The sequence below is a fragment of the Dreissena polymorpha genome, chromosome 2 (assembly GCF_020536995.1).
Source record: "Dreissena polymorpha isolate Duluth1 chromosome 2, UMN_Dpol_1.0, whole genome shotgun sequence".
Lineage (NCBI taxonomy): Eukaryota > Metazoa > Mollusca > Bivalvia > Myida > Dreissenidae > Dreissena > Dreissena polymorpha.
Genome location: NC_068356.1, coordinates 83,593,949 through 83,618,720, shown reverse-complemented (window position 1 = coordinate 83,618,720; position 24,772 = coordinate 83,593,949). Strand labels below are relative to the sequence as shown.

The 24,772-nt window shown below is 36.6% G+C and overlaps 1 protein-coding gene across 2 annotated transcripts in view; it reads left to right on the top strand.

The window, feature by feature from the left end:
• The window catches only part of LOC127867858 (major facilitator superfamily domain-containing protein 6-A-like), a 43,102-nt gene extending 18,867 nt beyond the window's left edge, over nt 1–24,235 (top strand). For both annotated transcript variants that reach the window (XM_052409351.1, XM_052409350.1), the window contains exons 2-7: nt 9,122–10,057; nt 13,266–13,419; nt 15,018–15,183; nt 16,560–16,763; nt 21,121–21,356; nt 22,326–24,235. In XM_052409351.1, the coding sequence (XP_052265311.1) occupies nt 9,231–10,057; nt 13,266–13,419; nt 15,018–15,183; nt 16,560–16,763; nt 21,121–21,356; nt 22,326–22,382 (1,644 nt within the window). In that variant the 5' untranslated portion in view covers nt 9,122–9,230 and the 3' untranslated portion in view covers nt 22,383–24,235. The remainder of the gene's footprint in view (nt 1–9,121; nt 10,058–13,265; nt 13,420–15,017; nt 15,184–16,559; nt 16,764–21,120; nt 21,357–22,325) is intronic.
• Nucleotides 24,236–24,772: the final 537 nt, after the last annotated feature.

The window sequence follows — 24,772 nt, the reverse complement described above, 5'->3', positions numbered from 1 at the left end:
CTGAAACTGTTTTTCTATAAGTGCATTAAGAATAAATATTGCATCGACCGTGCTACAGTTTGGTTTAAAGCCGAATTGTGCATCCGTTAGAATGTCATTCGTTTCTGCCCATTGTTTAAGCCGTTCATTTAATATGCTTGTAAACAATTTCGCAAAACAACTTATTAAAGTAATTCCCCGATAGTTATTTGGATCTGATATGTCCCCACGTTTATGAATTGGTATTATAATACCAGATGACCAGCTGCGCGGAAAACGCTTTTTATCAAGTATGTAGTTAAACAATATTTCTAACGGCCTGACGATTACATCGATTGTTTCAGTAAAATATTCATATATAATATTGTCATGCGCATGAGCTTTATTGTTTTTCAACCGTTTGGTTGCCCTTATAATTTCTTCTGTCGATATAGGATTATCGAGTTCGGGGTAGGAGGGTTCTGTGTTTAACCTATTGTCAAATTCATGTAAAAAAGTATCGGAATCAAACGAGTTTATATTTAGGTCACCTTCGTCCGCTAATTTACTGAAATAATCGTGGAATTCGATTAACGGTATCGTATTTGAGTTTTGTGATGTAGTTTTACGTTTAAATAATTTCCAAAACTCACGGGGTGATTTCCTTCTCATAGTGTTCATATGCTTGCTTAGATCAGTGTTGTACTTTAATTTAGTTTTTCTACAAGTATACTTATAATCCTTTTTCGATGCAATCATTTGTTCTCGTGTACGCTCGTTTTTGTTAAGATTAAACTCGTATATAGCTCTGGTACATTGAGATTGTTTGGTTTTACATTCTTCGTTAAACCACTTTTGTTTATTTTTATCATTATCTATAAACCCTTTACTTTCAAGATTTATATTGCGCTTAAAATACTTTTCTCCTTTAGAATTTAAGTAGTTCGAAAATTCTCCCACTAGGATATCCGGATCAGAGTTTGAATCAATTTGTGATAATAACATGTGTTCCAGATTATGTACATCGCACGAAACATCACGAAGAAAGTCGCATTTGTTCTCGGGTTTCCATTTAAAATAAACAATCGGATTAATATTACTAGTTGAAACAGCGTTATTCGTGCGGAGAGCAAATGTCAGCGGCGCATGGTTCGAGAATTCCGTGAAATCGTTAACGGTAAAATCTAAAATGTCCGTAAAATTGGTGTGCGCAGTTAATAAATAATCAACTAAGCTTTCACCATTATGTGTATAGCACGTTATTTTACCTATATTTTGATCGTTATGTAAACGTCCGTTCACGATACGAATATTAGTCGCTTTACAAATATCTAACAGGTTGTCTCCAAATCGATTCGTAGTAAGGTCACAAGTTGAGCGTGGGATTAAGGTTTCAATATCTGGGACAGTATCAAAATCGGTATCGCTTATATACCTATCATTTTCGATGTAATCGGCTTTATTTCCCGTTCGCGAGTTTGTGTCTCCAGTTAAAAATACCTTTCCTTTGGTTTGATAAAAATTAATATCTAATTCAATAGTTTCAAAAATATCATAAGTATACAAAGAGTGGACAGGGGAATTTTCAGGTGCAATATATATAACACATAAATATACATCTGATTCAATATTAAAAAACATTTTATCTAATTTAAGCCAAACAATGCAATCAATGTCATTTTTTACTAATGTAACACCTTTACGAATATAGTCTTTAATGTAAATCACAATACCACCACTCGAGCGCTTCGCTCTACGGTGTTGTAATCGTCTGTATGAGTGAATAGGCTTACTATAGCCTTTTAGGTCTAAGGTAGAGTCTTTATTTGTCCAAGTTTCAGTAAGACATATAATATCGTGACAGTTAAGAAAAGATGAAAACTTACTATCAGAGCATTTAAACGCTGTTAGTCCTTCCACATTCCATGTGACAATTTTAATGACACCCTCACTAACGTCCTATTCTTTATACACTTGCTTGTTTATATACAGTTTGTCAATCCTGAGATACGCCTCCTTACCCTCGGATCTTGCCTTTTTCATGATGGGTACTAGCCTTCGTCGGGCCTCCATAACTTCCTGTGGATATTGCTCGGATATTCCGAAAGGGGTACCTTTTAGTTCCCTTGACTCCCTGCGAACCCTCTCCTTGTCCGGGTAGTATGCGAATTTCGCAACAATTGGCCGCACTTTATTTGGCTGGTATCGGCCTATCCGATGTGCCCTGTGCAACTTGATTTCGGTTTGGGCGTTTTGCACGTGAAGCTTTGTTTCGATGAATTCCAAGATTTTTTTGTCGCACTGTTCTTCTTGCTCCTCAGGTATCTTGAAAAACAACAAATTGTCCCGCATACTCCTGCACTTGAGGTCCGTTATTTCAGCCTGTAATTTATGTTCGTGCTGGATCACTGAATTCTCGCGACTTTGCAAGTTACTCGTGGATTTTAGAGTTGAGTCGAATTCACTCTGTTTTTTTGTTATGTTTTCTATCATGTTCCCACTGAAATCACACGATTTTTCTAACTCTTTCATTCGGGTTTCAAAGCTATTCATTCGTTGCTCTATTTTGTCTATTCTCAAAACTATGCCCGACACTGTTTGATGAATTTGGTCAAGTTGTGAAAGTTTTTTGTCAACAGAATTTAACCTTTCCAAAATTGATGATAAAATGTCCGAGCTTGGTGGCGGCGATGGCGTTGCCGGGGGTATAAACCCCTGTCCATAAAAATTGGGCGTGTTCATCATGTACGGAAATGGTATCTGCGTTAGTTGTGGACTGCCATAGTACTGACCTGCCTGGCTCGCCTGTGTTTGTCCGCTTATATTAGTCACGGGTGAAGCTTGAGCATTTTGCGCCATGTAAACCATCACAACGAATATGGTTTCTTGATTTTGCGGGTTTCAAGTCATAAGGAAAACAAAACATTTACATGATAAAATGTGTCTGTATTTATTACGAAGCCATTTTGAAGTGTGTGTGTGTTCAACAAGCTTATTGTGCCAATTTTTATTTTGTTTATTTTTTGCTCTTCACCTTATGTATACATTATACACGAGAGTTATATGTTTCTGATAAAATGTACAAAAGCAAATGTAACGTTAGAAACATATGTTATCTGAATGTCTAAATTACATTCATGTGGTGTGTGTGAAGTGTATTTAGCACGAACATAGGTTTGATACTTATTGCGCTTGTTAAAGTTGTTTTTAACCCCCCCCCCCCCCCCGAATTAGTGCTGTTTGACAAGAATGATTTTCTCTAAACCCTGGCTGATGTTTATTTAACACATTTGTTACACAAAAGAATTCTTTTAATTCATTTAATAGATGTCTTTCGAATATCTTGGATATAGTTGGCAAAATTGAAATCGGACGATAGTTATTACAGTCATCTCTGTCTGAGCCTTTATATATTGGTAGAACATACGCTTCTTTTAACAAATCGGGGAAAATTCATGTACGAATACTATTATTTATTATCGAGGTTATTGGTAAAACCATATGCTCTCCACAGTATTTTATAATATTTGCACCGATCCCGTCGATTCCCGTAGCCTTGTTAACATTTAAATTGCCAATTATTTTACTTACTTCGAGAGGGGTAATGTAATTTATTCATGCTGTTTTAAGGATTTGTCGAGATGTAGCTTTAAATAAGAAAAGTTTTCTTCGTGAAATTTCAGCTTATCAACAATGTTTGATATGTTTGTAAAATGCTCATTTAAGGCAATTAGGATCCTACTTTTGCCCTCAACAAACACACCGTTTACTAAAAGTTTATTTGGCAAATTCTCTCCGCTGTTTTAATCATTGTCATTATTAGATATAATTTTACAATTTTCCAAATATGTGCCGTACTAGTACAATTTTTAACAGCATTGTTGTAATATTCTTTCTTGCTTTTGCGAATTAATGCCGTAGTTTTATTTCGTTACAGTTTATAATTGTCCCAGTCTTTAATTTTGCGGAAATGATCTCTATCGCGCATACTTTTAATAACTTCTTTGTTTATCCATTTTGGCATATGTCGCCTGTTCAGCGCAACACTGTTCCAACTCTATTTTTCAAAATTGTTCAGGAAGTAGAAAAAACTTGCCTTTATGTATACTATTTGAGATCCAACACATTTTTTGTCTTATATTTTTTCAACATATCATTCCAATATATTATTCAACATAAATGAAATAATATTACAAACTATAAAAAAGATATTTATCATTATTGGAGTTAGAACAGTTTTCCCACTATAAATTTTAGCAATTGGGAACTTTTGTTTGGTGCAAAACTGTTCTTACTCAAGTTAGAACAGTTTTCCACTTATAAAACTAGGTTGTTTGGTAATAACATTTCAGTGCAAAACTGCTTCTTGGTTATTTTTCTTAAAAAAGAAGTTCTCAAACATGGAAAATGAATAAATATTTCCAAATAATAAAATCAAGGGTCGAAACATTAATGCATTACAATACTGTGAACATTCATAAATCATATTCTTCATATATTTTTTTTTACTTTATATATCTATACCATTGTATTATGTGAATTTTAAGTAAGACATCAAACTTGGAATGGACACAATTTTTTGTGATTTTCTGTCAAAACTGTTTATTTCATGTTTTAAATGTTTTTGTTTTTAAATATTCTATCTATAGGTTTAGTATAATAAGAACTTTTCCATTAACACTAATGGCATTTTTATCAGTTTGAATATTGTTTCTTTAAATGCTTTCATGCTTGCATCAGTTTCATCTTTTTATGATAGCAAAAGTCCAATGAAAGACCGTTTTCAAAGTAAACTAAATTTATTCGATGCCAGTCGATTTGTGTCTATTTTACTTACATTTTAGTCTATGGTTGATGTCTTATTCCAACTTCAAATGTAAATATTTTCTTTCATTCCTTTAATTTTAACCATTTTATAGATTCCTCCACATCAATATATTGGAATTTAAGAAATATTATTCTATACATCTTTAGTTAGATGTATCAATGGTGTAAAAATTGCGTTCATTTAGGATAATTTTTTATACATTTACTGAAGTATGAACTACTTTATTCGGCGTAGCTGTTTAACGTCACTTTTGACCTTAGATGACCTTCTTTCATGATAGGTCCAAAATGAATAAACCCGAATTGTGCATTGGCTAATTGGTAAACATTAGTAGTCTGGTTCCCAGACTAAAACATTGGATGCATATCATTTGAACTGAAATATGAATATATTGTAAATTACATTTAAATTACAATAAATTAAAAACTGTCGTGGCACAAAACATCCTCTAAACATTACATCGAAATGATTCTCCTTAGTTTACGAAGCAGTACAGTATTAATCACATGTCTTTACAATTAAAAGAATCTATTGTTTACATGCCGTTGCGGCCACACTAAACACTACAAAACAGGCTAGATTGCACTTTACAGGTACGCAGTTGTTTACCACTATCAACAAAGCGGTGGTTTGGGGGCGGTAGCCCGCGATACTACATATTCCAACATTATGTTCATAGTATTTCAGTGGCGAATATGTTTTCTTTTCCTATTGAAACTAATGTATTACTCGTTCAATTATGAAAACCTAGTCATTACAATCCTTATTGACAATAAAACATACAATTTCACCTCTTCTTGTTCTTCATTTGTATTTGTTAATACATTAAAATATATTATCTTATTATCACTCACTACTTTATTAAAATACATGGTCGCTTCATTCCATCTCCTTTCACTGGTCGCAAACATTACAACATCAACGCCTTATATCTTTTTAAAGATATTTCTTGTTTAACTTAAATAAATAAGCTCTGGACATTATGATTTTGTAGTTTGTTCTTGAGTCACTCTACATTTTCGGACATCCCAATTTTAGACAAAATAATTATGCTTCGTGACTTATTTTCCGGACGTACTGATTTTCGTCCATAATTTTCGGACAGTTAATTTTAAAATGCCATTTTACCAGAATTCTTCCCTTCTGCGCTTCTTGTGACACTTCTGGTGATCATGCGTTTTTACAACCGGATAAAGGTAATAAAACTTGGCAGACAAATGCCTTAATGCATTATGTCCATTACATTTGCGTTATTGGGTAAATAACTTTGTTTACCGGTAATAGATAATGGTTTCACCCAACAGCTTAAGTAAATCATATAAAAAATAATGTATACTTTATGGCGTGGTATTTGACAAGAACGTGCTGTCATTCATTTAAACAATTGACTCTTTACACGTTGCATACCGGTATCCGATCGTCAATTCAATGTTTTTAGAGTGTCTCTAAATTTTCCGAAACTTGTATATCTGAATATTATTTTAATTTAAATATTATTTTTAAGTGTCCGAAAACTTTTAAGTAATTACAGTATTTAAAATAAAACTATTTTTCAACTGCAGATAACAATTTAAATAACTGAACTGAGGCTACACTTTTTGTTTAGTGCATTGTTGAAACAATGTTAGTGAATGGTTACTTTTCCAAAAAAGTAATGAAGCTAAATACTTGATCGTTTTTATCATCAATGAATCAAACCTTATTTCACATTAATTGTGTAGTCACAAGTGTTATTTTGCATGTTCGTCTATGATGTATATTTTCTCTAAGGAATCATACGACTAATATTAGAAACTGTTAATTTGAGTCCCAAGATATAAGAAGTTAGGCCCTGACGACTTCTGCGGAAAACCCATTCACAGTGGTTAACACAATGATAAAAGCATCATGATGATGAGGCTAGTTATCTTGAGCACCATATATGTTTTAATGTTTAATGTAACAAGCAAAGTTTACAGAGTACTTTTGGTAATGAATGAATGAAATTAATATATTTGACTTAATTTATGGAATAAGCACAGGTTTATCTTGGTATGATGCTATTTTTCTCACTGATTGGTACCATGCTCAACAATGTGACATAGATGTATTAGTCAACAATATTCCTATGCAAATTTCTCACCAATATTGCTAATAATCAAGTTTATTCTTAGGACAATAAGTTGAAAAACCACAATAGGAATTTTCATCAAGGACACAATTTTTAATTCTAAACAAGTATTGCAAGAATTATTTTGAACCTGCTATATTATCCCTAATGTCCTTGGTCAGGCAATATTACAACTTGAGCAAAGCAAATCTTTTGTGAAAACTGTTTTTGAGAATAAATTGTGTATAAGAGCATGAATAGGTCATACCTTTTATATGACTTAATGCGACAGAATAAAAACGGTTTCTTAAAAAATGCCTACATAGGAAAAAAATGTGTGAACACAAATTGAAGCTAACTTCAAGGTTCCATAACTCAAGAAAATGTCTGACTGCAACCTGCTCTTATTTAAAATAAGGATATCCATAAAGATAAGAAATATTAACTAAATGTACTGCAAACTCCAAACATGTGATTTAATTCAGACATCTTCATAGTCATTATGTTTTGTTGATTTCCAGCCAGTAATTATGGAGAAATAGACTAGCAAGATACTACTAATAGTCCTACTTCTACTGCTACTACTTAACTACTACTACTAATAAAGTAATAATTATAATTGTAATAAAACTGATAATTTTTAGAATTAATTAATTTAAATAGTATTGTTATTATTGTTACCAGTATTGTAATGAGATTCCGTTTTTAATGGTATTTAAAGGTTTAAAAAACACATTCAAAGTGTAAACAATTGCTATGGATATAAATGTCTAATACAAATTCATGTATATACCAAAAGTGACACCATAGTTTTAGTATGATGTCATTATTCAAACAAAGTATACGGTAAAAATTAAATCTACGACAGTATTGCACTGAAAATGTAAGTGATTCTGGTCATTTTCTTATGTGCAACACTGTTCCAACTCAAGTTGGAACAGTGTTGCACTGATCATTACAGCTAAATTGAGTTAGAGCAAAATGCCAACTGGCCCTTTTTGGCCCCAATTTTAAGAATTTTGTTGAAATTCATTTTGAATAATGTGTATTTATTAAAACCAGTTACAAAAATATGAAAATGTCATTTTTGTAAAAAAATGGAGTTAGAACAGTTTTGCGCTGAACAGGCGATGTGTGCTTTTTATTCTTTTTTGCTTGTAAGGGGCGTGCTTTTTTTAAAACGCTATTCAAAATTCTATATAAAGATTGAAGAGACAAAGTTTAATTGGAAATCAGATATTACAAACTTTTTAAAGCATCTATATCTAATATTAGAGTGATTGTCTTGTTTGAGATTTTATAGTTAATTTTTCTTGTCATGCATACCGGATAGTGGTCGCTTATAGATATTTGTGGGACATAAGTAGTACTTACTCTGTCTGTTCGATTAGTATATATATGATCAATTATTGAAGACGATTTATCTGTGACTCTGGTTGGTGTGTTTATCAATTGCACGAGGCCATGCTTTAATACAGTGGTTGACCACATTTTGCATTCATATGACTTGTTGTCAGCAATGTATTTAAAACTATGTATTTAAAACTATTTTAAACAAATTATATGTTACTTTTATTGTGTTTATTTTTGTGCGTGTAAGTGAAACCTACAATGATACCTTTGCCGAAATAAATCTTTGTATGCATAACACTACTGGAGTCGAAGATTATTGTTTTATAGAACATGCAATATGTAGGGTCTTTTTATTAATAAGTTGTTTTCATATCAAAATGCTAAAGAAATTAAATTATACTTTACATATATATTTAATGTTCTTTATTCAATAAATGATCACGTAAGTATAAATTCCACGTAAACTGACTTTATTTCGATTCCATTAGCTTATGGTTCGAAGAGCGATTCATTGAATTTATTATTTATGACCAGACACCAAATTAAGAGAGCTGTTTTACTTAATACAATTGCAGTCGCAGCTTTTATTATATTTAATTTTACCATGTTGCCATATTGCCAATTTTAAATTCCTAGACACTTGTTTCCAAATCCATGTCTTGATGGTCATTTCGAACTTCATAACACACGTTTTTCCACATCATTTGTATGGTCTTTTTTGAAGTTCATAGACACGTGTTTCAAAACCCATGTTTTGATGGTCATTTTGCAGTTTTAAATTTTGCTCAACTTCGTAATTATGTACATTATATTCTCATCGTTTACCACGGTATACTATCCAAACTACCATGTTTTTACTCTCTTTATTACTCAATACATGTATGCATTTTCAGCGCAAAATGAGTTGAATAGTCCGGCGAAGATCACGAGACAGCAAATTAGTTCGTGAAAATTGTTTAACTCGGCTTCAATTCCAGGAATTGACTGAGCCTCTCTCGGACTATGGCCAGTCCCGGATTCGAACTTCCGACCTTCCCGACACGGACCGACCCGCAGGCGCCGGTCGCTGGGGACGGCACGCGATCAGAAGCCAAACTAGCTGAAAACTCTCCTATTCATTCCATCAGCTCAGATGGATCCTCTGATAAAACAGTGTGTTGTAAATGTCTTCCATCAGACTTCTTTAAAATTGACCGAGTATTACTGAAGTTCAAAGCATTTTATTTTTTCTTCGCCGCGGCTATCGGCTGTGTATTTCCGTATTTTTCTGTCTACTTCAAACAACTCGGCTTCAGTCCGAACCAGATAGGGATCGTCGCAGGCGTTAGGCCGATTATCGGCTTTTGCAGCGGCTCAATTTTGGGCTCAATCGCCGACAGGTTTCGCATCCGGCGGATCATGCTGTCCTGCAGCGCCGTTGGCTGGCTGTTATTCATCACGAGTATAGGCTTCGTGCCGACGGCAAAACATTCAGACGCGCAGTGTCTATACGTGGCCGAATTGCTGTCTTCGAACAGATCAAATATCTCAACGTCAATATATCAGAACGCTACTAATACAAATCTCAGGGAACATTTTTTTGAAATGCATAAATCGAAGCCGCATTTCAAACCGGAAGGCAGTCTGCAGGAGTCACGTGGCTGGGTGTATGACGTCACAGATCTCCAGAATACCTTCGTCACCATAATGGTGCTCGTGATACTCGGTGAACTCGTGCAGTCGCCGACGGGCGCCCTGGCGGACTCCGGATGCATAGAGCAACTGGGCGGCGACGGCATTGACAAATACGGTCGCCAGCGCGCCTTCGGATCGCTCGGTCTCGGTATATTGTACGTAGATAAGAGCATCTCTCTGGGAAAACCGTGTTTGATGCATGTGCGTTAAGTGTCGTCGCAGAGTCGCCTTTGCAGTCCGAACAGGTTTATCAGGATAGACACTTTCCGCATAAACATAATTTTTGCTAAGAAGAGACTTCCTTTCAACGAAAACACACCACTTAAGCGGAAAGTGTCGTCTCTGATTAGTCTGCGCGGACTGTACATGCATTAAGACCAGTTTTCCCAGAGCGAGTCTCATGTGTCATGTGAAGTTTACAGTTGTTAGTGTAGAGCTCAGCGGGTAGCGCAGTGGTAGATGCATTCGCTTTTTATCTAGGCGACCCGGGTTCAACACCCGCTCCCTGTGCATGCGAGCTTGTTTGGTGGCCACTATAGCGCCGGTAAATGTCGCATCGCCCTTATATGTCGCAGGCTACGAGATTTGTCGCAACGTTGACGATAAATGTCGCAAGGAACGATAAATGTCGCAAATCCTACTGACGATATATGTCGCAACTTAAACGATAAATGTCGCAAAGATTTCAACTGCCAATATATGTCGCAACATTAACGATAAATGTCGCACACCTTTGTAAGTCATGTTAAAAACGAAAACTTAAAGTAAAATGACTCAAACTGTAAGGTTAGATTTAGATTACCCGACGAGGTTCTTTGAGCCGACTTCCACCAGAATGGTCAGTTTTTAGTTAGTATTGTCCGAAATGGTCAATTGTGGTCAGTATTTTCCATAATTGTCAGTTGCGGTCAATATTGTCCAAAATGGTCAGTTGTGGTCAATATTGACCCAATCAATTCTTATTATTCTTGGCTCGAGTATGCAATTTTTTTTGGTTAACCAACCCTTGGCATTCGATTTTAAGGCCCCAAATATGCACATTTTAATTAAAAAAATCTTGACTGATTTTTTTTGGCGGGGGGGGGGGGACGCACGCCGCTTCCGCCCTCCTAAAGCCGCCCTTGCCAAGGTCCCAAAATGTTCAGGGGAACACCAAAACGACACATTTGTTTCACATCTGTGAATATTGGAAAATAATGTGGTGAAATTAACATAAATGGAATTAAGAACAATGACACAAATGTATTCCGATTTCTATGAAGAATTGTCGTTTGTATCTTATTTTTGTCAATGACAACAGTAATGTATGTGCCGCTTAAGAGACTTTTTTCAGCTACTGAACTTATCTTATCGCCGTACTAGAATATTGAATGTACACAGACCCTAGTGCAAGCCTTTTTCAAATTTAACTGGTAATTACGACCTTCACGGAGTCCTTGTCATTTGAGCCTGATTACTGACGTTGGGTGTGAAGCCGTTCACAGAGTAAAGTGAGCTGTATTCGGCGATAATTTGATTATGGGTTTAGTATCTGATGCATTGCGCAGCTGCACCCGAACGACCACCCGTTTAAGAAGAGAACCCGTAATTCCTGGCAGTCTTCATAGAAAGGCATTTTCCTTTGCCGGCCCCATAATTACCCAAAGAGCTGAGCACAGAGGTTGGGACCAGAGGTCCCGGTGTGATCCTGGATCGATGATTCTATCCAAGAATATTCGCCTTCTATCGCTGATTCAAAGATGGCAAAGCTGTCAGTCTCCATGAGAAATACCGAGGCATTCACATGTTGTTCTACCCAGACGGTTCCTGTCAGACTGACCTTATATAACCAAACTTGTCGAAACGGCCATAAACCCAAAGCAAAAACTTACGGGCCCCTCGCTTTTCTGATTTCCGACCAATTTAAAACAAGGATTTTGTCATTTTTTTACTACAGCTTAACGTTTTTGGTCGAAAAAGAATAAATTATTAATATGACCGCTTCGGTCGATCTTCACCGCAGCTGACAATGATGGACAATACTGACCACAACTGACCATTTCGGACAATACTAACTAAAAACTGACCATTCTGGTGGAAGTCGGCCCTAATTCACCTCGTCGGTTAATGTAGATCTAACTGAAAGTTTTAGTCATTTTTACTTCAACTTTTCACTTTAGCATGACTTACAAAGGTGTGCGACATTTTTCGTTAATGTTGCGACATATATCGGCAGTTGAAATTTTTGCGACATTTATCGTTAAAGTTTCGACATATATCGTCAGTAGGATTTGCGAAATTTATAGTTCCTTGCGACATTTATCGTCAACGTTGCGACAAATCTAGTAGCCTGCGACATATAACTGCGATGCGACATTTAACGGCGCAACAGCCACCATACCGGACAAGTCGTGTTTCCTCAGAGGACTCCGCCCCAACTTTACCTACCATTAGAGCTTACAAAAATTGAATATATTTAAATAAAAATCAAATACCTGGAATTCGCGGCTACAATTCAGAATTTTTCCCAACTTTTGTATCATGATTGGAGTTCTGGGACACACTCCGCGTCCTCATATAATAAAGTACAATGTGCGGAAGTACCTCATCAACTTCGAAACAATGTTTTTAAATGGTTATTCACATGTTTATGGACATATATACATACCATAATGTAAAGACAAAAAAAAGAAAACAGAGACTATTTAAATTCAACTCACTGCCGATACGTGCTCAATACATTGATATAATATTCGGTCAACATAATTATTCGGAATGTTTGATTTCATTAAAGTTGAAGCCTTTTCTAAGTTGCATACATCACGCATTTTAACTAAACAATGTTCTGTTTGTGAGTGCTTTATGCATCAGAAATTTAGATTGTCCAAACGCCTTGCAATTACCGACCCCTAATAGTTTTTTTTGTTTAGGCTCGATTGCATTGAAAGCCTTGTGCTTATGATACAACCCCGTGTCCGCGTCCTGGAATGAATCGGTTCCTAATATCTTTGGAAAGAGTTTAAGAACGCTTTCCGAGTGAGGATCGTGCCCGAGACCTCCAGAACATAATCACTTAAATTGTGACGCGTTTTGGGTAAATCGGGCTAAATCAATGTGCGGAAAGTGTCGTCCCAGATAAGCCTATGCAGTCCGAGCAGGCTAATCATTGGCAACACGTTCCGCCTTCACTGGATTTTCTGTCGGAGAGACCGTCTTTTTACGAAAAATTTGATACCAGCGGAAAGTGTCGTCCCTGATGAGGCTGTGCGGACTTCTTAGGCTAATCTGGCATGACACTGTACGCACTTGCATTGTCCAGTTTTCTCAGATTGAGGCTCACTAAATTGCCGGACCCTGTTCTATCTGCCATGTCGTCTGTTACAGTTCGCTGCTGGCGGGAGGGCTGGTTAGCCTGACGCGCCGACAGGAGTCCGTGTGCAACTTCCGGTTAGTGTTCAGCGATTATCGGATCGCCTTCTACCTGTTCGCGGGATGCATGGCGTGCTGTTTCATCTGTACGCTGTTCTTTAAATTCCAGGTATACTTTTTTGAAATATTTCAGCCTCGCTTTGGGAAAACAGGGCTTTATGCGTGTGCGTAAAGTGTCGTCAAAGATTATCCTGTGCAGTCCGCACAGGCTTATCGGGAACAACTTTTTCGCTTTCAGGGAATTTTCGTTTAAACGAAGTTTCTTCAAAATGAATATCGAGTTAAGGTGGAAAGTGTCGAACCTGATCAACCCCTGTGTGGAATACACAGGCTAATCTAAGAAGACACTTTACGCACATGAATTAAGCCCCGATTTCCTTCTGCCTACCCATATTTAAACTGCATTAAAACCTTTGAAAAGATGGCACACCTTTATCAGGCATGGACTTAAAACGGTTTACATCGAAATCAATTTACTAGGGAGGGGGATAGGTCCAAGGTATTTTGTTTCAACTAACATCACAATAAAAGCAGGCTAGGTAGGTCGGCTGAACTCTTTTAACGATTCCATATTTAACAAGACTTTGCAATCACGTGCGATAATCTTTCAACTCTGTATTTAACATTATTTTCTCAAGTATTTTTAGTTTATTTAATCTAATTTAATCTAATAGTACAAATATAATCAGAAACATAAAAGTTATTTTAGTGAAAATGGTAAAGTTATTTTAGTGAACATAGCAACGTTATTTTAGTGAATATAGCAACGTTATTTTAGTGAATATAGCACCGTTATTTTAGTGAATATAGCACCGTTATTTTAGTGAATATAGCAAAAATGATCGAAAACCTACCTCGGTCTGGCTGAGCGTTTGTTCGAAGAAAAAAAAAACACTTTTATTTGCGCCTTATTAATTGGCCGCGCTCTGTGCAAAAGGGGTTTACTGCATGTGCGTTAAGTGTCGTCTCAGATAATCCTGTGCAGTCTGCACAGGCTAATCATGGACGACACTTTCCACCTTAACTGGATATTTGCTAAGAATAGACTCTGTTAACGAAAAATATCATACAAGTTGAAAGTGTTGTTCCTGATTAGCCTGTGCGGACCGTGCAGGCTAATCTGAGACGACACTTTACGCACATGCATTAAACCAATAATGTTTGCGACTGTACAGTTACTATGCATGTGGAGCTGTAGTTTGGCATATCTTCATAAGAAGGATATTGCTTAATGACAGTGCTGTTATATACAGAATCACCATGCATTGAATTGTTATTACAACTTCAAACTATCGGTAGCTGGGGAAATGTATGATCTTTTCTAACGTTCACATTAATATTCATTCTTATATTAACGTTATCCGGCCCGTTGCAAAATTAACACTTACGTGACAAAAGTCAATACAGATTTTTATTTATAAACTCATCAATGTGCGAAGCAATTTTTATCGAAGGGCGCAATACCTTACTCGCTGAAGCTCAATAATAAAACGTCACTTTTATAAAAAATATTATGTAACTCGTGTTCAGTGCTTTATTGTGGGCACACATGTGCTTTATTGTGTGCACACATGTACATAAATACGCTTTGCGTCACATGTTTGCTTGAAAATGCCTCTTATAAATGATGAAGTCTAAAATCATGCACACTAGTAGGGCATGTTTAAAGTAGTACGTATTACTGACATTACACATTCGGTTTCCCAGAAGCAGACAGAGGACCAGCGGAAGTCACGACCTCGCCCGAACCCCCTGCGCGTGTTCCGGATGTTCCTGACCCTGCACTATGGGTCCTGGCTCTTCTGTATGCTCTTTACGGGTGTCTGCAACGGTGTCATCTGGGGCTTCCTGTTCTGGCATCTGGAGAACATAGGTACGTAATACAGGAAAACAAACTAGTGGTTGCCCGTTATACCGGAGCGAGTAGATTACTCGGACACTCTAAATATTCGAACACCCCCGTCCACCCTGACTCTGTATTTTCGGACATACGGGTTTTTGTCCACAACTAATGACTCTAAATTTTCTGACAATTTATTTTACAATGCTATTTTGCTAGATTCTGCCCTGTTTCGCTGTTAAGGTCACACAACCTGACAGACTAATTCCGTAATGGTTTAAGGCAATGGACCATCAAAGTTTTGTTATTTGGTAAATAACTATGTATACCGGTATTATACCATTGTTTTACCCAACAGTTTGCCGTGAAACAAATGCTAAAGTAAATTATACTTTACGGCGTGGTATTTTACAAGCACGTGCTTTTATTCGTTGAAATAATTGACGCTATATACATTACATACCGTATGCGATCGTCAATTCAATTTTTTTAGTGTCTCTTAATGCTCGACAACATAAATTATTTGTCTCTTAATTTTTGGACACTTTTATTTTTCGAATATATTTTTGATCTAAATTTTCGGACACGAAAAATATTAATTATTTTTAAGTGTCCGAAAACTTAATTCCGGTAAGGTCTGGATAAGTTGGTTGTCCGTCCATGAACATCTTGAAACAGTTTTTCATCAGCGTATCAGTTTATATTCAAAAGCACGAGGATTAGGACTCATATAAGGGCAAAATGCACGAAAGCAGTTCTATGATATTGTCAAGGTTTGTTTTATTAAAAATAAGTATTAGATACTCACGACGTGTACTTGGTTTACAGCTACTTATTATTTGGCAGTGCAAACACAGAAATTGCGGAAACCAACCGTAAAAAATAGTTTCGGTCAATGTATTACATGTACTAAATACCTTAGAAATGTCAGCATATTTACGGAAAACATGAGTTGAAGATTATGGGTAGCATATTTATTGGGAGTAACTTGATTTGAATACTTGCAAACCATACAACTAAGGTACGTATAACAATTGTATTATTTAACACAAGTACTTATGACATAGGTATAAGAGAACACAAGTGCTTGATATAATTGGAATGTTGAACACTAGTATTCTATAAAATGCGTATTTGAAATCATAGCCGCTATTAAACAGAAAGTTATTAGGAAACATAGTTCAACAGTTTGCATAGGATAATCGGGCACGACACTTTCCGCCTTAACTGGATTTCCGCTAAGAAGAGACTTTGTTTAATAAAATGCACCATAAAAGCGGACGTTTTATACCCGAATAAGCCTGTGCGGACTGCACATGATTATCTTGGACGACAAATTAAGCCGATGCATTTAGCCGTGTTTTTTCAAGCAAGATTTAAATATTATATTAAGTGGATGTTTTTTTCAGGTGCCACGCAGATATTGCTGGGAGTAGCGAACGGCGTGAGTCTCTTCTCCGAGATGTGCATGTTCCTGGTCGTGTTCCGTATCCTGCAGCGGACCGGATGTCTGCCGTTCATGACAGTGGGGCTGCTGGGGTATGCGGTGCGTTTCGTAGTGTTCGCCTCGATCGACAATCCTTGGGTGGTCCTGCCGTTCGAGATTTTGCAAGGTAGAGTTGTTGTTTATTTCATTGTATTATGGATAGCATCATACCAGGGGTTCATTGTGTATAGATCAATAATTTCATATCGGTATTACAAGTTAACAAGTTGAAAGCGTTAGAAAGAGCTATGTGTCATGTGAGCGTAAAAACAACTGTATCGACGTGGGGAATATGTATTCCAAGTTCGAGCAAATTTTCCTTAATTATCGTGTTTTTAAATAAAGCACGGTCACCTTTGTCGTCACTGTCCAAAACTTGTCACTTTCAACCAAAGTTTTTTTCCATTCAAGATCAACAAAATTCGTATTTCTTCTTTTTAACAAATATTCAAGACATGGCAATTTTATGTCTCCTTTGTTTTCCTGATTGTATTTTGTATGCTTTGCAACATACGCATAGCCTGTGGTATTATCCCGTTTTGTTTAATTAAAGAGCTATTTTCACGTCGACTTATTTTGATATGATCTTAAAAGGTTTGATATTAAACAGCAGTAATTTGTACAGAACGCTGCCTGGGGTGAAGTCAGATCTCGATAAAAACATTAGTAACATCCTCAAGGCAGCAACGAAAATGAAACGCTAACGATGTGTCATGACACGAAACTCAAAACAAATAAACAACATTTAATGCAAATACGTTGTCACGTGGTACTTCAATATTGACGTGTTCAATGAAGGGCGTTGTCAAATCGAATACTTTAACATTTACGTTTATCAAAATTTTCAATCAGTATAATGTATTTAATGCTTGTAGCAGTTTGATTTGTAGACACACGCTTTAAATAACAGGTGTCGTACATAGTCAGTAAAGGAAAAAAAGCTGCTAACAACCGCCTTTAGGTAACTTATTTATACGACAGAAAAGCAACATTTATACGCATATTAATTACAATTCGAACCAATTGTAGCAATATGTTGATGTTAATAATGTTAATTATTCTTTGCATCTTTTATATTACGTGAAGAAATGGTCATAAGATTAATTCGTTGCTCGATAAGTTAATAAACAGTGATGTCCCGTTCGTCAATTCTTTACCGATGTGGATGTTTATTTTAAATGGGCTACATACTATTTTGGTATGAAAACAGTATGAAAACATATGTTTAACATTTCTTTGTAACGCACGTGTATTTTATGTTTCCATTACTGTCTATGAATTGACAAGTACAGCGCATCTCTTGGTTAAAGTTAAAAGCTGCTCTGACACACACACACACATGCACATTATAATTTAGCCGCGCTATGGGATAACGGGGCCTAATGCATTTGCGTAAATTGTCGTCCCAGATTCGCCTTTGCAGTCCGCACAGGCTTATCAGTAACGACACTTTCCGTCTAAACTGGACGTTCTTTTAGAAAAGACGTCCTTTTAACGGAAAACTTCATACAAGCGGAAAGTGTTGTCCCTGAGTTGGCGTTTCATTGATTAGTCAGTTTTGAACACGAGTTAGCTTCATAACAATAACAACCGCAGCGTACAAAGTTGAAAAGCATTGCCTTTGATATTGGCTTGAAGAAATAGACCCACCTGATAAACAGATAATTGCTTGAAAGAATGCGTTTCTTTTCTTATACCATGGGGTTTGGAACATTTAATAATGGGTTATTTCATGCACTTATATATACTATTATTATGACCCATTCCTGCCATGATAATTCGCATCCGGCAACTTACTATGTTGCATATGATTGGCTTTCAAAATAAGTTGATCAACATGATTTTCATATCAAGACGACGTGTCGCTTGTTACAATAATTTTGCAGCCGCGCTCTGTGAAAATGGGGTTTAATGCCTGTGCGTAAAGTGTCGTACCAGATTAGCCTGTGGAGCCCGTACAGGCTAATCAGGGACGACACTTTCCGCTTAAACTTGATTTTTGCTAAGAAGAGACTTTCTTTTAACAAAAAATATCATATAAATGAAAAGTGTCGTCCCTAATTAGCCTGTGCGGACTGCAAATGTTAATCTGAGACGACAATTTACGCACATACATTAAACCCTTTTTTTTACAGAGCACGGCCATTATACATGTAGTGAAATCATATGTTTGTATCGGGCTCATAACGCTGTTGTGTTAAATGGGATTTCGAAATAAAATGGCACAAATGATAATCTTTTCAAGAAAATGGTTTGCATGAAAACACTTGTTCCTCGTTTAAATGTCAAGGCGACAGTGGAAATGTTGAGTTTTTGTATTTCATTATATGTATATAGTCAAAGTACATTTTCTTGTCCGGGTCATAACAATTTGGTGCATGAAGGGGATTTAAAAAAAAATTTGCACGAAAGACAATCTTATCAACACGAACTGTTGCGTGCAAAGCCATAGTTGTCGTTTCAAGATAAAGGTCACAGTATACATACACTTGTCAAGTTGAAGTGTTTGCATATTTCTAATATGTATATATTGAAACTACATGTTCGTGTCCGGCCCAATACTTCGTTAGAAATGATGGGATTTCGACATAAATGTGCGCAAATGATCATCTTAGCAAGACGACGAGCGGAATTAAACAACCTTTTCGCTCGCTCAAGGTCAAGGTCACAATCAACACTTGGCGTTTGAGTCATTGCAAGTGCATTTTTGTGAACGGCATATAACTTTGTGGTGCACGATGGGATTTCAAAATTTGCACACATGATATTCATAAGACAACTTTTTTCGTGGCAAAATCGTGTCGCTCGCTTAAAAGGGGACTTTTCACAGATTTTGGCATGTTTTGAAGTTTGTCCTTAAATGGTTTATATCGATCAACGTAAACATTGGATCTACAAAGCTCCAGTAAAAAATCAAGAATAAAAATTAAAAAACGAAAAAAGGTAACCCTCAGCAGGACTCGAACCACTGACCCCTGGAGTCCTGGAGTAAAAAATCTGCGCATTACACCACTCGGCCATCCTTCCTTTTACAATGACGGACGTATTTTATACTTTATATAAGCGATCCTCGTAGTTTTGCAAAATATAAATACAACAACGGAACTCTCCAAATTATTCAGTCGTTTTGCGTTGCAACGCTTTATAATGTTCAGGTTTTCAAATGGTCAAAAGAGGCATATAAAGACTATTTTAGAGCATGGTAAATGTTCAGTAGTACGTGAAAGGCCCCTTTAAGGTCAATGTCACAATGAACACTTGGATTTTGTTCATATTTCTGATATTGTCGACTAACTTCGGCATGCATTATGGGATTTAGAAATACATTGTTACACATAATAATAACCCATGTTCTATGGCTATGCGTCGCGTCAAACAACCTTGTCGATAGCTTCAAAGAAAATGTTGACACTCAAAGTCTGTGTATAGTCTTTTTATGGAATTATGAATAACATATTTGTTATATATAGTCAGTTTTAGTTCATTAGAGTGTATTGGCAATATTTTTCATTATTCAATATAGCAAACAACGGAATTTTAGAAACTCTTTCATGATAGAAATGTACGGTGGCATAGAGGGACATTCACTCCTCTTTTTTTAAATTGCACTCCTCTTTTCTATCTCGTGGCCACGACTTACTAACTCGTGGCCACGAGTTAGCTATGTCGTGGCCACGAGTTACTAAGTCGAGGCCACGAGAAAGAAAAAAGAGGAGAGTAAGACTAATTAAAAGAGGCGTGCAATTAAAAAGAGAGCGGTGCAGTAAATAAAGGTAGGGTGCATTAAACAAAAGAGGAGAGAATTTAGCTATCTCGAGATCCCGACTAAGCTAACTCGTGGCCACGAGTTAGTCAGCCAATCAAATTGTTCCATATGGTTGTTCATGGTGATCTTTATACAAAGGGAAGTAATGATCACAGTAAAAGCCCGCTTTGGTTAGCTATATATATGCGTACAGAATATAATCACATTTTACGCAAAATTTGATTGGCTGACTAACTCGTTCGCTCGAGATAGCTAAAACTCTCTCCTCTGTTGTTTAATGCACCCCTCCTTTATTTACTGCACTGCTCTTTTTTTAATTGCACTCCTCTTTAACTCAGTTTTGAACTCCTCTTTTTTCTATCTCGTGGCCACGACATAACTATCTCGTGGCCACGAGTTAGTAAGTCGAGGCCACGAGATAGAAAAAAAAGGAGTGCAATTTCAAAAAAAAGAGGAGTGAATGTTACCTCTATGCCACCGTAGAAAATCGTGTTTGTATCTACTTCTTTTACAACAGAAAACTAAGTATTAACACTAAATGAAAGTGTCCTCCCAGATTAGTCAATGCAGTTCGCACAGGCTAATCAGGAACGACGCTTTCCACTTTTATGGAATTTTTGTTTGAAAGGAAGTTGCGTTTAAACGCAAATCCAGTTAAAGCTAAAATTAATGTACTTTCCAAGATTGACCAAAACAAAGATCCCTCTTCGGTTTTCAGGATTCACTTTTGCCGGTGTGTGGTCCGTGTACGTAAAGTATCTCTGCAAGAGCGTCCCCAGCGAGTACCTGGGGACCCTACAAGGGTTCCTGCACGGGGTCTACTGGGGCCTAGGTGCTGGCTCGGGTCACATGATAGGGGGTATCTTGGTGCAGACCCTAGGCGCCCGCATGACCTTCTGGATCTTTGCCGCAGGGTCTTTTGTCAACATGGTGCTGTTTCTTATCATACAAAAGGTATAGTTTTGCCATATCCGTAAACCGGCAATCGTGTTTATAAATGGGTTGGTTTTCTAAAACATGTTTGATTGCAGGTAACCCAGTCTAACGTAATCTAATGGCATATCATTTTATTTACTTTGTGTTTCTACGTAGCCTTTATGATCTGGTTTGTTTGGTTTAAACCGTGATTTGTTTTTAGACCATCCACTACAAATTAATGGGCCTCGCTGTATGAAAACGGGGCTTTCATGCATGTGGGTATAGTATCGTCCCAGATTAGCATTTGCAGTCCGCACTGGCTAAGGCTGGAAGACACATTCCACCTAACTGGATTTCCATTGAAAAGAGACTTCATTTATACCAAAATAATAATAAGAGCGGAAAGTGTCCTCCTTGTTCACCATGTGCGGACTGAACAAGTTAATCTTGGAGAAACTTTACGCATGCATTTTAGAAGGAGGCTCATATATAGTTTTTATATTTTTTTGTCAGTTTTAGAGTCGTGGAATTTATCATTTGCACCTTTCCTTTCGTTTTCTAAAGTGTATTGTCCTTTTTAGTCCATTTCTAATTCACACTGTATGGTGTACATGAAATCGTGTGTTTCCACTAGCCCGACCGACCCTTACTTTGTTCGGCGACCCAAACTTTTTCATTCCAAGCTTGATTTGATTATTTATGCAAAATTCACTTAAATAGCTATACAGTATGCGATCAGTTTTGGTACATTTGATCGAATTCGGTAAAATACAATTTTCAAATTATTAGTATTAATTAAAGAAAGAATTTTAAATTGAGACCGTTTAAAAACAATAATGTTCAGCCCATTTACCTACCTTACTTTATTTTGAAAGGTTTGACACCATTCGAAACTTTGATAAGTTTAAAGAAGCCATATGCGTCGATTAAACATCAGTCATTATAGTGTAAATATGTTTAGTGCTGTCATTAAAAGTAATCGTTTATTCCTCCTTAAAATTGCAGTTCACGGTTCGCCCCAATATATTTGGTCACTACGAAGAACTAGATGAGGCGAAGTGACAACGCAGCACCGCGTGACACCACGTGGCACCACGTGATAGAGTGTCAAACCACGTGACACAATGTGATACAATGTGATATTTTGTTACAACACATGACACTATGAGACACCACCTGGTGCCAAGTGCCACAAAAAGATACCATGTTACACAAAGCGGCCCCAAGTGTAATCACGTGGCATCATGTGATACCATATGACACCAAATGACAGAACATGATACCATGTGACACAGCATATGTGACTTCTCTGGAACCCATGTTACGCGGGACATATGCTCTGGACAGAACTAGTTACAACGAACTTGGATACATTATCAGCGTGACTAGAATTGTTTCGTAGAAAACGCCAACTTACGTAACCAAAGTCAATATACACATGTACATATCAAACATACATCAAATGAAAACTTTCAACTAAGAAATGTGTGCTCACGTGTTTTCAACTTGTTTTTTTGTTTGAAAAAGTTTGGGCATATTATACGTCTGCATTTCGCTTTTAATTTATTCTTACTCCTGTGCGCCATTCATCGGTGCAAACACATACTATTTTCTTGTTTTGTTTACAGTTTTGCTATATCAAAGCTTATATTGTACTTTATTTTTATCCATTTTGAAATTGAATATTTTACTGTGCTGTTTTAAATATAAGTGTGTTGAATGGTACGCGTCTTGTGGTCAAGAAATGCCCGTCGTCACCCGCTGTTCTCTTACCTCGTCATGAATCAAATCGCCTTTTTGAGAAAAATAGGCTTAATGCATGGGCGTTAAGTGTCTTTCCAGATAGGCCCGTGTATTTCACAAAGACGACATTTACCCTGTAAACTGAATTTTCGTTTAGATGAGACTTCCATCAAACTTAAACTTTCATAAAAGCCGAAAGTGTCGTCCCTGATTAGTATGTTGGGACTTCACAGGCTTTTCTACGACGACAATATGAGCCACGCTCTGAGAAAACTGGGCATAATGCTTGTGCGTAAAGTGTCGTCCCAGATTAGCCTGTGCAGTCCGCACAGGAAAATCAGGGACGACACTTTCCGCTTTATGACATTTTTCGTTTAAATGAAGTCTCTTCTTAGCAAAAATCCAATGTAGGCGGAGAGTGTCGTCCCTGATTAGCCTGTGCGGACTGCACAGGCTAATCTGGGACGACACTTTACGCACATGCATTATGCCCAGTTTTCTCAGAACACGACTGATGTGCGCGCTTGAATGAAGCGCAGTTCTTCAAGAACAGTGCGCAATGTAATTCGAATAGTATTCTACTTCACACTTTTTGGGGATGCTCGTTAACCAAAACATTAAAACTAGTTCGATGATTCCCTTGATTATGCTACAGGACAAGAACGCTGGTCTGACAGAGCTTAATTGATGTCATCTTGTCTTCAACAACTTGCTAAATTTACAATTGCTGTCACACTTATTTTATTAAGTAGTTTTTATTAACTGTTTATTGTTATTTTGATTCCTTGAAATCATTACTGCTCGTTGTAGGGTTTTCTTAGAAGAGAAATCTTCGTTTATCGTTTTCTCTCAAAGTTGGATTACACTGCCTACTTTAAAGGGGCCTTTTCACGTTTGGGTAAATTGACAAAATTGAAAAAAGTTGTTTCAGATTCGCAAATTTTCGTTTTAGTTATGCTATTTGTAAGGAAACAGTAATACTGAATATTTACCATGCTATAAAATGGCCATTATATGCATCTTTTGACGATTTAAAAACCTGAAAATTATAAAGCGTTGCACCGCCAAACGAATTAATAATATGGAGAGTTCTGATGTTGTCGTTATATTTTGTGAAACTACGAGGATTGCTTATATAAAGTATAAAATACATTTGACATTGTATCAGTAAGGATGGCCGAGTTTTAGACTTTTTAATCCAGGACTCCAGGGGTCCGTTGTTCAAGCCCTGCTGAGGGTTACCTTTAAAAAAAAATCTTTTTGTCCCCTACCGGTAAAACCGGAGGGGACTAATGGTTTGCGCTCTGTTTGTCTGTTTGTGTGTCTGTCTGTCACATTTTTCTGGATCCTGCGATGACTTGAAAAGTTCTAAATATTTTTTTATAAAAGTTTAAACATGGATAGATGGCAATATGGAGATTATGCACGTCATTTTATTTTGTTCTTACCTCAAGAATTCTGGTTGCTATGGCAACAAATAGACGATAAATATTGCTGAAAATGGTGGACTTTCACCGGTAGGGAACCATATTGCTTGACAATAGTCTTGTTTTAATTTTTATTCTTGATTTTTTACTGGAACTTTTTAGATCCAATGTTTACATTTATCAATATAAGCATTTAATGACAAAGCTCAAAACATGCCAAAATCTGTGAAAAGGCACCTTTAAAAGTATTTTTCATGATTTTCCTATACATCAAGTTTTGTA